General features: G+C 39.3%; 1 protein-coding gene across 10 annotated transcripts in view; it reads left to right on the plus strand.

The window, feature by feature from the left end:
• NIPBL (NIPBL cohesin loading factor) overlaps positions 1-12,767 on the plus strand; it is a 296,589-nt gene that overhangs the window by 142,300 nt on the left and 141,522 nt on the right. For all 10 annotated transcript variants that reach the window (XM_037902677.2, XM_037902676.2, XM_007065740.4 and 7 more), the window contains exons 5-8: positions 2,997-3,096; positions 6,459-6,610; positions 8,883-9,043; positions 11,739-11,832. In XM_037902677.2, the coding sequence (XP_037758605.1) occupies positions 2,997-3,096; positions 6,459-6,610; positions 8,883-9,043; positions 11,739-11,832 (507 nt within the window). The remainder of the gene's footprint in view (positions 1-2,996; positions 3,097-6,458; positions 6,611-8,882; positions 9,044-11,738; positions 11,833-12,767) is intronic.

The raw sequence follows: 12,767 nt of genomic DNA on the forward strand, positions 1-12,767 counted from the left end.
GATAGTGGGTTATTGCTATGTCCATGGCATACACTCTAAGAAGTTAGATAAAAACCTAGATGCTGTTGTGGTAGGTTGCAGTGTAACACTACTTTTTCTTAGAATTCAGAACGATAATGCATGAAGAATTCCAAAGCAGAGAAACAAAGCATACTTCTCCCTAACACAGAGGCACAACTCATCCCCCTGTATTCTAAGCTCTCTGCAGACTGAGTGCTGCTAGGTCCAGATTACATGCTTCCCTAGAGTCTCCCCCTGCCTGCAAACAGGATTATGAAAACCCCTGAGACTCTGAAGTGATAGATCACAATTTTAACAGTTTCAATACATCACAGTTACACTCACCCTTCATGATAGATGCTAGCTGTTTGTATACCTAGGGATACAATTCAAGGTCTTCATATATAAAGCGCTTCATAATCCAGGCCCAAATGATTTAACAGATTGCCTTTTTGCCCTGTGTTCCTTCCTGACAGATACAGGCAGTGATGCGCTGCCAAAATCTTAACAACCGGTTCCCTCCTCATCCCACGAGGGGGTCGTGGCCCACCCCCGCCACCCGGGGACTCCTGCCCCATCCAACCCCCTGCATTCCTTGATGCCCCCCTCCCCTGTCCCTTGACTGCCCCCAGAACTGGGCAGGAGGGTCTCATGGGCCACCGTAGTGGGTGCCCACCCCACCCCTAAGAGACAGAGGGACCTGCCGGGGGGCGAGGTGGGGAGTCCCAGTGGTGCTTACCTGGGGCAGCTCCCAGGAAGCATCCGGCAGGTCCCTCTGGCTCCTAGGGGCGGGGGAGTGTAGCTGGGGGGGGGGGGGGGCAGGGGGAGCAGCCTTAAGCGCCGACTCCGTGGGTGCTCCGGGGTTGGAGCACCCATGGGAAAAATTTGGTGGGTGCAGAGCTCCCCGCCCTGCTCCACGCCCGGCCTCAGCTCACCTCACCTCCACTCCGCCTCCTCCCCTGAACGCTCCACCCCGCTCTGCTTCTCCACCCCCCCGGCTTCCCGCGAATCAGCTGTTCGTGCTGAGAAGGGCTGAGAAGCAGGCGGCGGCTTCGCACTGAGGCCCAGGGAGGCGGAGGTGAGCTAGGGTGGGGAGCAGTTCCCCTGCGTGCCTCCCGGGTTACCTGCTGTGGTGCAGGTTGCCCTCCTCACGCGCCCCCCATCCGCCAGCTCACCTCCGCTCTGCCTCCGGTTCTAAAAGGACTTCTAAATTTAACAACCAGTTCTAGTGAACCGGTGTGAACAGGCTCCAGCTCACCACTGGATACAGGTGTTTGCAACTAGTAAGTTAAGGCTGAATCAGAACTGGGTTGAGAAATGTATTTCTCTGCTGGGGGCATTCAGTTGGAGGAGGCAAGAGATCTGCTGGAGTCCCTCACAGGATAAAGTTTAAACCATGCTACAAGTTTGCCTTATTTAACTTGGTCTATTTTTAGTTCCCTCCTTCACTTTCTTTCATTTCAGTTCAGCTTTGTTTCCTTTCCCGCTCCAACCCCATGCTCTTATTACAGTAAAAGCTGTTTTATCCGGCACTTCACCAACCGGAAAGCTCTGATCTTCCGGTTTATAGTCCAGTTGGCGTGGCACCCTGCAGGAGGTTGGGGCATGGGAAGGAGTGTGGAGCACGGGCTCTGGGAAGGCGTTTGGGAACGGGGCTCGGGGCAGCCTGTTGGGGCACGGGAGGGAGTGTGGGGTGCCGGATCCAGCGGGCGCTCACCTCAGGTTGCGACCTGTCCCAGCTGCTCCTAGGCGAAGGTGCAGCAGGTGGCTCAGCACACTGCCTCTGCCCGCAGGCTCAGCCCCCGCAGCTCCGATTGGCTATTTCCCCCACGGGAGTTGCAGAGCCAGCGTGCGGGGTGGGGCAGGGGCAGCGTGCAGAGCTGCCTGCTGCAGCTCCTCCTAGGAGCAGCCAGGACAGGTACCCACTTGCGTGGAGCTGCCCAAGGTGAGCGCCCCCTGGATCCGGCACCCTGCACCTCATCCGGCACCCCAACCCCCTGCCCGAGCCCACTCCCGTACCCAAACTCCCTCCCAGAACCCGCACCCAGTGTCCCCCCGGCATCGAAACTCCCTCCCTTTTAGTTAACCGGCATTTTTCACTTCCATCACCCCCCAATCTCCCAACATGCTGGATAAAACAGCTTTTACTGTATTTTGGAATTGATTCCTTTGTGGATAGTGTGTTTTGCCCTGGGGGCTATTGCAATTTATTCTTGTACAAGGTCTTTTAAATTACTGCATGGCTGTATGCAGTATTTGACTGGTTTTTTAAAAAATGTTTCTTGTTTGATTGTATGATGCTTACTAGAAAGCACAAAAACACTTATAAATATATTGGAAAAAATAAACAATATTGGATGTGTGTTACAGGCCACTGGTTTATTAGTAGTTCATTTTCATGGGTAGTACTGTAGAGCCATATTTATCTGTGCTGTCATTTGGGAAATACTGTTGGAGAACAATACTTTCTTTTTTTTACTTGGCTTTAGACCCTTCATATCAACCCAATCCTCCCACCCAATTTAATAGTTTAGAAGTGTTTTTCTTGCTACTGTAAGAAATATTGTTTAATTACAGATTAATTGTTACTGTTTGACTCAACTGTGATGTGTAATCCAGGTTTCCTATTATAAAATACAAAGAGTTATCATTGTCTGTATTTGCCAACAGGAATAGGAGATGGAAAAAAAAGAATAAATATAAGAAATTACCTTTGAAATGCATTCCTGATATAGATCTTCTTTTTAAGTGAATTCTATATATAATCTACTACATACATTTATGAGTATGTATCATAAATATGAAATATACATGTTAAATGGAGCTGAGTGTGTGAATGTTTTTTCTAATTTAATTATAAGTGCAGGATATTAATGTGGTGGGTGTACACTTTATATTCCTACAAAAAGTAGTTCCTCAAATAGGAAAAACCTAAGAGTTGAAACTGTACAAGGTATACATATGGTAACATTGATTTTTTTTTTTTTTTTAAACAGGAATGATGATGCCACAGTACAAACTTTCTCAGAATTCCATGCATGGTAGTCCTGCATCTTCCAATTATCAACAAACCACTATTTCACATAGCCCTTCCAGGTAATATAGTGTCTACAATAGGGGAGGGGTCAAACCCATTCTGCAGTGGTGGTCAAACTTCTTTTGAGTCTGTGGGTTGGAAGTAAAAATTTCACTGTCAGGAGGCAAACATTGTATTCTTGTCCAACCACAGAGCAAGCCTCTTTAGCTAGCACAGTTAAATATGGTATTTAAATGCAGACTTTTAAGAGGGTAAATGCATTTATTGAAACCTCCTGTCCTTTGTTAGTTAATTCATCCCTCCGTGCATTCCCTAACAAGTAATGACCCCCTCACCAATTTTTGGTGAATTTTCCATACCTTCTGCCTCAATTTGGGAATCCTCCTCTGGAGGATTCTCTCTCACACTCCTATATTGGGAGGTTGGCTGTGGTACCAGGAGGGACTGGGGCAGAAGTGGGGGGAGATAAGGGACCCACTCCTGAAGATTTGGCAGCAGCAGCAGCAGAACTGAGGTAAAAGGGGCAGGAAGGAGGTCTTATTTAAGCCCATACAATGGGGCATTGTGAGAGCAGCTTTACAAAGGACTGCTGAGAAGAGGACGGGCTCAGGTACCCATGGCCAGTCAGACATAGGCTTCTTTCTCAACTCTGCCTATACCAGCTCCTCTAAGCTGCATCAAGAAAGGCAGCTGCAGTCTGGATAGCTTTGTTAATTTTGGATGGGGCTGGATGGGGAAGGTTCAGCATGTGAGCTGTATGCTTGACACCCTTGGTTTATAACTAACAAACAAACAGTTTGCTTTGTTAAGCTTCAGAACTCTTTTATTTGGCACATTACATAATGCATTTATATACTTTAATGTAACTTGGCAAATAAAATTGTTCCACCCTTCAAGGTATATTTTTGGTTTTTGGAGTGGTGTTGAGGAAAGTTTTCTAGATTTTATGTATTGCAAAAAAACCCAACCACCCAACTCCCCTCCCCCCAAGCCCCATCTCTCCGAAAATATTTTAGTTTTGCAAAATGCTTGTTTTCTTTACTGGTCTTATTCCTTGAGAAGGCTACATTGTAATAAATGTTCTTGTAGATATTTTTTTTTTAAAAAAATCTTAAAATTCGGAGTCACTGATATGTTTTTAATATAAAACTACATATAGCATTGTCTACAAGTTAACAAACAAAGCGCCTTGTAACAACCTTATAACGTCCCTTTCTGTGTGTTTGTTATTTTGGGCTGCACACCTAAATGAGGCGAACCCTCAAAAATAAAAATAAAGCACCCTCTTCACAAAGATTGAGAGAGAACAGAGGCAATTTCAGACACGAAAGTACTGGGACGAAAAAAAAAAGTTCTTGTAAAATGTACTTTCTGTTTCCCTGTTTTACTGTTTGTCTTTGTCTTAACTTTAGTTTTATTTTAAGCAATTGCTGTGTATTTGTTCCATTCAAAAACTCTATTATACATTACATCTCCTAAGTCTCATTAAGTTTATAACAAGTAATTGATAGTTGCTGTTGTAAAATCAGACATCAACAATATTTTGGAGCGGCGGGGGAAAGAGTCATGACTGCACTACTTAAACAAAGTCAGGGGGTGGGATTGTTTACCTATTAAAAGAACACAAAGCTTCAAGGAAAATATCATGCATGTATAATCACAATATCAAAAATAATTTACAAAGCAAATTCCCTGTTCCGTAGTTACTCCTTTCTTTGCATTATCCAAGAGCTATTTCCAGGGCTGAATGTTGAGTTTTTTGGTTATGACAAGTGTGTTGCAGACTTGCTGCTAAAATAGAGGAGAGTACTACCCAAACAAAGAGGACCTGATCCAAAGCCCATTGAATTCAATAAATCTTGGATTAGCCCTATAAAGAGAATGTATACTGCCTGAATCACTTTTTCTCTTTTGCTTTATTTATGTCCTCTTTATGGGGCGGATCCAAGGTTTATTGAATTCAGTGGGTAATACTGGTAATACTCTTTGTGTGGGTAATACTTTCCTTAAAATTAGCAGTATAGTTTTGACAGAGAAACAAAGTTCTATGAAATCTTATTGGAATGTCCAGTTATTAATTTACAGTATTATATATTTATCGGCGAGCTGCTAAATTAAACAATTACAAATCAAAATGCCCTCTCAAGGATCTTTTTACCTTTCAGTGCCCACACTGAACTGTTAATTTTAATGGGAGTTGCATGTGCTCACTAATGAGAATAGCCTCCTCCCTCCCCCTCTCAAAGTCCACTTGGCTATTACTTTGGTTTTCTTTGACTACACAGAAGATAATGACTTCTGCCCAGCCTCAGGTAGTTTTCAGTGGTATAGAACACTCATGTGTTTTATGTATCATGTGATTTAAGTCCCCTATAGACACATGGAACAAGATTGTGATATTTTAGAATAAAGCAAGGTCTTTGGTTTCTAGAGGCTTAAATAGGGATGCCAAGCATCTGGATTTTGACCAGAACACCTGGTTGAAAAGTCTGGTCATTGTAGTCTGCCTGTAGATAGGAAAAGGGGAAAAAGAGGGGGACATATATCTTAGCTCATTTTCATTAATACTTCTGCTTGATATTCCATTAGAAGGCATACTGTACTGTCATTTCTTTAAAACTGTATCCAGAAGAAGAATTCCTGTTTATTTTCTCAAGAAGAAAAAGCCCACTATTTTGTCTACTTTTTTCTTTTGTGTGAGGCTAAAATGTTAAGTCAGGCAGTGTCCAAAGAATAATTTCTAGTGCATTGTCAAACATAAGCACTCTGACATGTTACTTTAATTACAAAAAGAATTAATATTCAGTTTAGTTTGCTGAATTTTGTCACAAATTTGTTCAAAGTGCTGGAATTTGCTCCCCAGGCTCTATAAAACATTTTGTAACAGAACTATAGACATCAACAAGTCTTCAAAAATGATATAACGGACTCCAATATATTTTAGAAAACTGAATTGTTTGAAAATGAATTGCCAAATTTATGCTCCAGATGCCATGAGACCTGTGAATATATGGATTAATTAATAATGCTAATCAAGCTAGTCATCACGTGAAAAATTAAACTTTGGTTTTGATTTTCATTCAGGTTTTTAGTAAGCTATGAGTAAGCCTGGAAACTGTAAATTTTATTTTTCCTGTAATACCTGGTTAGAACTTTAAACAGCTATTTACTTTTTCTAGGTAGAGTTCTTATGAATGGATTTTTTTTCTCCCCTGTTAGTTTTGATTAATGCAAATGTAGCTCTTAAGAAATAATTGAATCAGAGAAGGTGTAAACTATTTTGTGAGAAATGTTACTCTTAATAGGTGTTTCTTGATTCCACTGGATTACATGGCTGGTCTTGTAAAATTTTGTAAAATAAGTGTAAGAAATACGATGCCTACAATGGATTTCCTAACTTGTAATTGGGTTTTGTTTTTAGCCGGTTTGTGCCACCACAGACAAGCTCTGGTAACAGATTTATGGCACAACAGAACAGCCCAGTGCCTAGTCCATATGCTCCTCAAAGCCCAGCAGGATACATGCCATATTCACATCCTCCAAGTTATACACCACACCCTCAGATGCAACAAGGTAATTAGATCATCGTTCTATTCTCAGAACTCAAGATAACTTTAACTTTGCTTGGATATTTCACAGTTCTGTAATTCCTTTCAAAGGGCCAAACCCTGCTCACTGTTCATGTGCAAAATTGCATTAGGTTAGCATGATTTGTGTGTGAATAAGTTAGGCAGGAATTTGTCTAAAGTGTGCAATAGGCTGCAAAATTACCTAACTGCCCTTTAAAAAAATCAGCTGGAATTCTGTCCCAGTTTGGGAGAAAAATAGAATACAGCAATATCAAAAAACCTTACAGAACTGAAATTTTTATTGTTAAGTGGTTTTCAAACATTTTAAGACCATTTTATGAGCATAACTTGCATTTTCTTGAAACAAGCTGTTCTTAAGGCTTAGTTACTTGGTGAAAATGTAGGATAGTTCTGTATTTCATGTTATGTATGTCATCTATCGCTATTTCATGTATTAAGGGAAGTGATGAAAACTTAACGTGAAGGTTTTTTTTCCCCCCTGTATAACTTCAGGGAATGAACAGTTGTTAGGCTTTAACAGTAAGTTAGAAGATTTGAGTTCGATCCAGCCCAGCCACAAAACAGATTTTGAACCCTCTCAAAGTTCAAAGATGTCACATTTGTCTTTTTTTTTTTTTTTTTTTTTTTTAAAGGTGTTGGTAGTAATAGGGGCCAGCACAAAATGTCTGGATCTTGATCTGGATTCCAAACTCCTTGCTTTCCTCTGACCATTAACATTTGGGATGGGTTTGATTCATGCCTGTCTCTACTTATAATTAGGGTCACAGTATTCTCCATGATTTTACTGTGGCAAAAGTGGCTGCCGAATCCGTTGAGTATAGAAATGACCTTCCATCCCTGCAACAAAAAATATTTAATAGTATGTTCCAAAACCTTACACCTGGCTAACATAAATTTTCAGAGGAGAGGCTTTTTAGCCATCCTCTCAACCGCAGCAAGCAATAAAGGTATCCTGCATTTGTTTTCAGTTTGTATACTCTGGAGCTTCACGTTTAGTAAGATTCTAGAGTAAATAGTGTCTCAGGAGATAGACTGTGTACCCTATGGTATCATGAAATGGGAAGTCCTAAGTAGTGCTTAATTTGTGCCAGGCTGAGCCCCGGCACCTCTAGGCTTAGCAGTTCACCTCTGGGCTTGCTGCATCAGTTATGAATGTGTAATAATTGCTTGAGCCCCACTATTCTTTCATAACAAAATTAAGCACTGGTCCTAAGGCATATAAAACTGAAATCAAATATTAGCTTCTGTCCCATCCTTGGTATGGAGAACAGAATATTACTCTGCTACCGACAAAAGAGAAGAATGAAGACCTTGTTGCCACCCCTGAAAGCATTGCAAGGAATTTGTGGGGAAAGCAGAAATGATACTTTTCCTACATATGCCCATCTCATAGTGAGGTAATTGGAGAAGGAACTTTTAATGTGTGTTCAATATTTCTAATCTTTGTGGTAATATATTATTTTCATAATTGTGGTAACTAACAAAGATATAAGCTTGTAAACAAACATGACCAAGAACAAATTCTGTGCCAGAACACCCAGAAAAATGGCCAAAAAATATACATTTCCCTAGAATAATTTAGAATGTGCAGTCTAAATTATAAAATGTTCTTGGTCTTTCTCCATTTTAATTTTTATTACTGTTTTTCCATGCTTTAGATACAGCCAAAATTTACCATGAGTTATATTGACTTGATGAGGAAGTATGCATTCTGTACATATCTGTTAATATAGGCCTATTGTTTTCCCTACTTGTTGTTGTGCTGCTTCACATTTTCTTTTGAGACATAGCTTGAGCTTTTTAGTCTGATCTTGTGATGATAGAATCTTTGACCTTCAGTCAAGGAATTTTTCTGATCTTTCCTTTCCAGTGGAACATTTGTCATTAACAAATGTCTCTACAGCTATTTGCATTGTTTCCTGGCTTGACCCCCAAGTGTTCACCCTTTATTCACGCCTCTAACTTCTCCACTGTAACTAAATGCAAGTCTAACTTATTAAAGAATCTTGTATATTATACAAGTATATTTCACTGAGTAAACAGAATTGGTCAGACTGGTATAATATCATAAATCCCTGGTAAATGTTAATGCATAATGCTTGTAAGTACTTGTTGCTGAAGCAGTGCTGGTGAATTCAATTGATTGCCAAACATGTTGTTGATCTCTCTCTTACATGTATTATCAATAACTGGACTTAAGAAAACCTGTTAATATTAAATATTTGTATAATTATGGTTTTATTTTCTTATTTCAGCTTCAGTATCCAGTCCCATTGTCTCAGGTGGGATGAGGAACATACATGAAAATAAAGTTTCAAGTCAGTTGTCTGGCAATTCAGCTAATCACCATGCTGATAATTCTAGACATGGCTCAAATGAAGACTACCTACAGATGGTGCACAGACTAAGTAGTGATGTATGTTACACCCCCAACAAATTTTTTATATGGAGGGAAATGTTTGACAAATATTTGAATTGTGTGACTGGTCTAAAAACCAAATATTTTGCTAGGTTGCTGTTGACATTTGAAAAGGAGTAATTAATTTTTCAATTTCTGTTTGTGTAGGTCTTAGTTTTCAAAGGTATTGTAAATGACCACTGTTTTACTTGAAACCACTTTTGCAACGTTTATTTTGCATTGAAGAAAAGTGAAAATTATCTCTAAATCTTAGCTTATTTTAAGAGGGAATTTTGCTTTGTTTTAGTTGCTCAGATACTGTGGTGATGTGGACAGGATAAGAGCCTATGTAGATACATAGCTCATCAGCCCTTTGTTGGTTTCATGACACATTTGAAACACCCTATTTAAAAGGTCTTTGACGTTAGATAGTGATATGATCCTGTCAAGCCTGATGAAAGTTTCTTTTGACTTTGTATTTTTACTCAATACCTGTGAGCTCAAATGTCTTGCATGGAAATTTATTTTCCTGGCATCTGTGACTTCAGTTCATATAAAGAGGGGGTGGGGGGAGAGGGAGGTGAAATTCATGCTCTAATGACTGATACACAGTTTAGTAGATTTTAAAGAAGAGAGTGATGCTGTGAATTCATCCCAGATTCTTTACTAAATTGGTGATGAATATTCCATTTAATGAGTTTCTCATCCTGCCAACATTTTCTCAGCCTGTGTATGTATCTTGTTGAGGTAGTTCTTTACAAGCATGATATGTAAGAACCACTAAGAATGTTTTTTGGCATCAGTTCTTTGAGCAATGCTGTTGTAATAATGCTCACTACAGGTTATGAGAGGGGCTTGAACTTGGGATATTTAGCATCAAGTCAAGCCTCTACCAGAGTAATCACTACATTAGCTTGCAGCAGTAGTAGACAGTTATCTATATAAACTAGCCAGTAGAGTGGGAGGGAGACATAACACACATACAAGCGTGTTACACTTTCTCACAGAGGACCATATCAAGCGTGTTAACACCTGGATCCTTAAAACCCTGAGCACAGTTAACTCAGTAAAACCAAGAGAGGGTGAATTAACTGCATCCTTTTTGTGTATTAAAAACAAGCACACAATCATTTAGCTGTTTCCAGAATATCAATGATTGTGTGTTCACCAAACAAGCAATGAACAGTTAATGGAAAATCCATAACTACAGTGTGAATTCAATAGTATTACCTTTGTAATATAAAAGCAGCATCCTGAAAATCCAAGTTCTCTGCCTCAGTGGTACAATTTCACTGAAGTAGGAAACTTCTTCCAGCATCAAATATACATGTTTCCCACAGCTAATTCTTATTTTAAAGGTACACTACCAAAACAATCATCCGTTTGTTAAAAGAAACTTTTTTGCAAAACTTAAGAACCAGTAGAAATCTTTCAATGACATTTAAAAATAATTATTCCAAGAGTGGGGTATTTTTTCTTTTAAAAAAAGTTTCCACACAGTATATGCAGCACCAAGATTGAAGCAATATCCTAGTACATGAGAAGCTAGAACTGAAATTGTCTGTCTAGAAATCGAGAACAAATTAAACATAACGGGTCTAGTGTCCTTGTTCAGTTTGACTGCAGAAAGTAAACAAAAAGTAAAGTACATTTAGTTTTTTAAATCCTTTTACATTTTAATATTTTAAGATGATAAGAGTTAAGGAATGACCAAAAAAAAAAAAAAAAAAACAACTTGACAGCATCACTTCAATTAAAGCAGATGCCTGATTGCATCCAGTATAGTGAGCATTGCAGAGAAGTTTTTATTGTAATTTCCTGCTTTCACACACAAGTTTCTGAAACATTCTGCTTTAGAGCTGAAATTTTCTACACTTAAATGTCTCTCTGAATGTGTTTTTTAAAAAAAATTTGAGCAATATTCAACTGTTTTTGAGTTTTAGAGTGCAAATAATACTACTACTTCCAATAGTGTCCCTATGGGTACGCCACTGTAGGTGTGGCAGCTCCTCATGCGCGTGGGATGGGAGATCTTTGGTAGCAGTGCCCATTGGGCTGCACATGTACTCCTCCCCATCTGGCACTGTGAGGGGCCTCTATATATAGTGCTGTGTGGTCCATGGACCCTCAGTTCCTTCTCAACCACCTTTGGTTTGGGATGGAATCTGCTAGCAGAGTCCTTCGTCCTTAGCCTTTAGTCACACTCTCCCTCGTTTGCCTTAGTATAGAGCTGTTTCCATTTGTTTGTGTGTTTTTTTAAAGAGAGAAAAACAAATTTTTCATTCTCTTCTGTCCCCGTTATGATCTTATGATCTTAAATTGAAACTTCTCCTCATGGAGAGTTTTCGTATTTTTTTTTCAATTGGTAGCAAAGGGAGTTCAGGCTTGTATTTATTAGCTCATTGGCGTGAGTGCTAATATCAGAGAACTTCTAAATATGTATAATTCTTCATGACAAACTAAATAAAGTGGTGCTTTTAGCTAAAACATATTTTCACTAATTCATATTTAGTTTTTGCATGTGCTGGTTGTAGGTTCTCACTCCGTCTCTGATTTCATTGTAAAATATACATAAAATATGATGAAAAGTGTGTAAATTTCAAAGCGTCTTAAATGTGCTAGTAGCTGTCTTGTCACCTTCCAGTATTTTTTCTGATTAGACTTTTTTTTTAGAAAATAAGCTTATAATATACATTATCATCACTGTTTTTAGGATGGTGAGTCTTCAATAAGGAATGCTGCATCCTTTTCTTTGCGGTCACCACAGTCAGTGTGCTCTCCAGCTGGAAGTGATGGAACACCTAAAGGTACTCTTATAGCTAAAACAGGTTGTTTGTATGTATGTATGTATGAGTTTCTTTCCCAATGATAAAAGACAAGTGAATTTATAGGCTATATAGTTTGATCTAACTAGCATTTTATGTTCAGATAAAACCGCAGAAGTTACATACACATAATGATAATTTTAATTACAATTTTATCTTGGTCCCCTTTGACTGGAAACCTGAGGAGGACCAAAATTTGACTTACTATATTTTAAAACAGACTACTGTGGAAGATAGCAAGATTGTGAACCCTGTACATGTTGAGGATTAAACTGTATTAGAAGAACAATTTCCATTGTTCTATGGTTCAAACACATCACTGAGTTATTGATTTCTTTATATTTATAAAAGTATCATAACATAAAACAGTTATTGCGTTAATTGCAATGAGAGACATTGAGGTAATGTATGGAATTTAAAAACACCATTTAATATCTACTGTGGGTGTAGCCTAAATATATTAGCTGGATAGGAAAAGTAGGAGGGCAGTTTAGTAAGATAATTTAAAAAAACCTAAAAGTAGTTCTTTATACCAAGCTCAAGAACGTGTGTGTGTGTGCACGCATGTTTGCTTGTTTTTTCCCGAGTGCCTCCTTACCATTTTATAGCAGTAATTGACTGTGACTCGGTGAATGGAGTACACAATTCTGGTGTATGGCAGAGGATCCAAAGCTATGCAAATACTTAATAACTCAATGCCACAATAATAAAAAGGGGCAAAAATACTTTTTCCTGCCATACCACTGGAAGATAATAAAATACAGTGTTTCCTAGATGGCTCAGTGAGAGAGCAAGAGAGAACTGAGACAAAGGATAGGGGTAGAGAAGGGAGGCAGAAGATTGCTAAAATGATTTTCACAGTTCATTGTATTATATGGCTATCCTATGAAAGATGAAGCTGGAAGGAAGATGGGTGG

The sequence above is a fragment of the Chelonia mydas genome, chromosome 5 (assembly GCF_015237465.2).
Source record: "Chelonia mydas isolate rCheMyd1 chromosome 5, rCheMyd1.pri.v2, whole genome shotgun sequence".
NCBI classification, from domain to species: Eukaryota; Metazoa; Chordata; order Testudines; family Cheloniidae; genus Chelonia; species Chelonia mydas.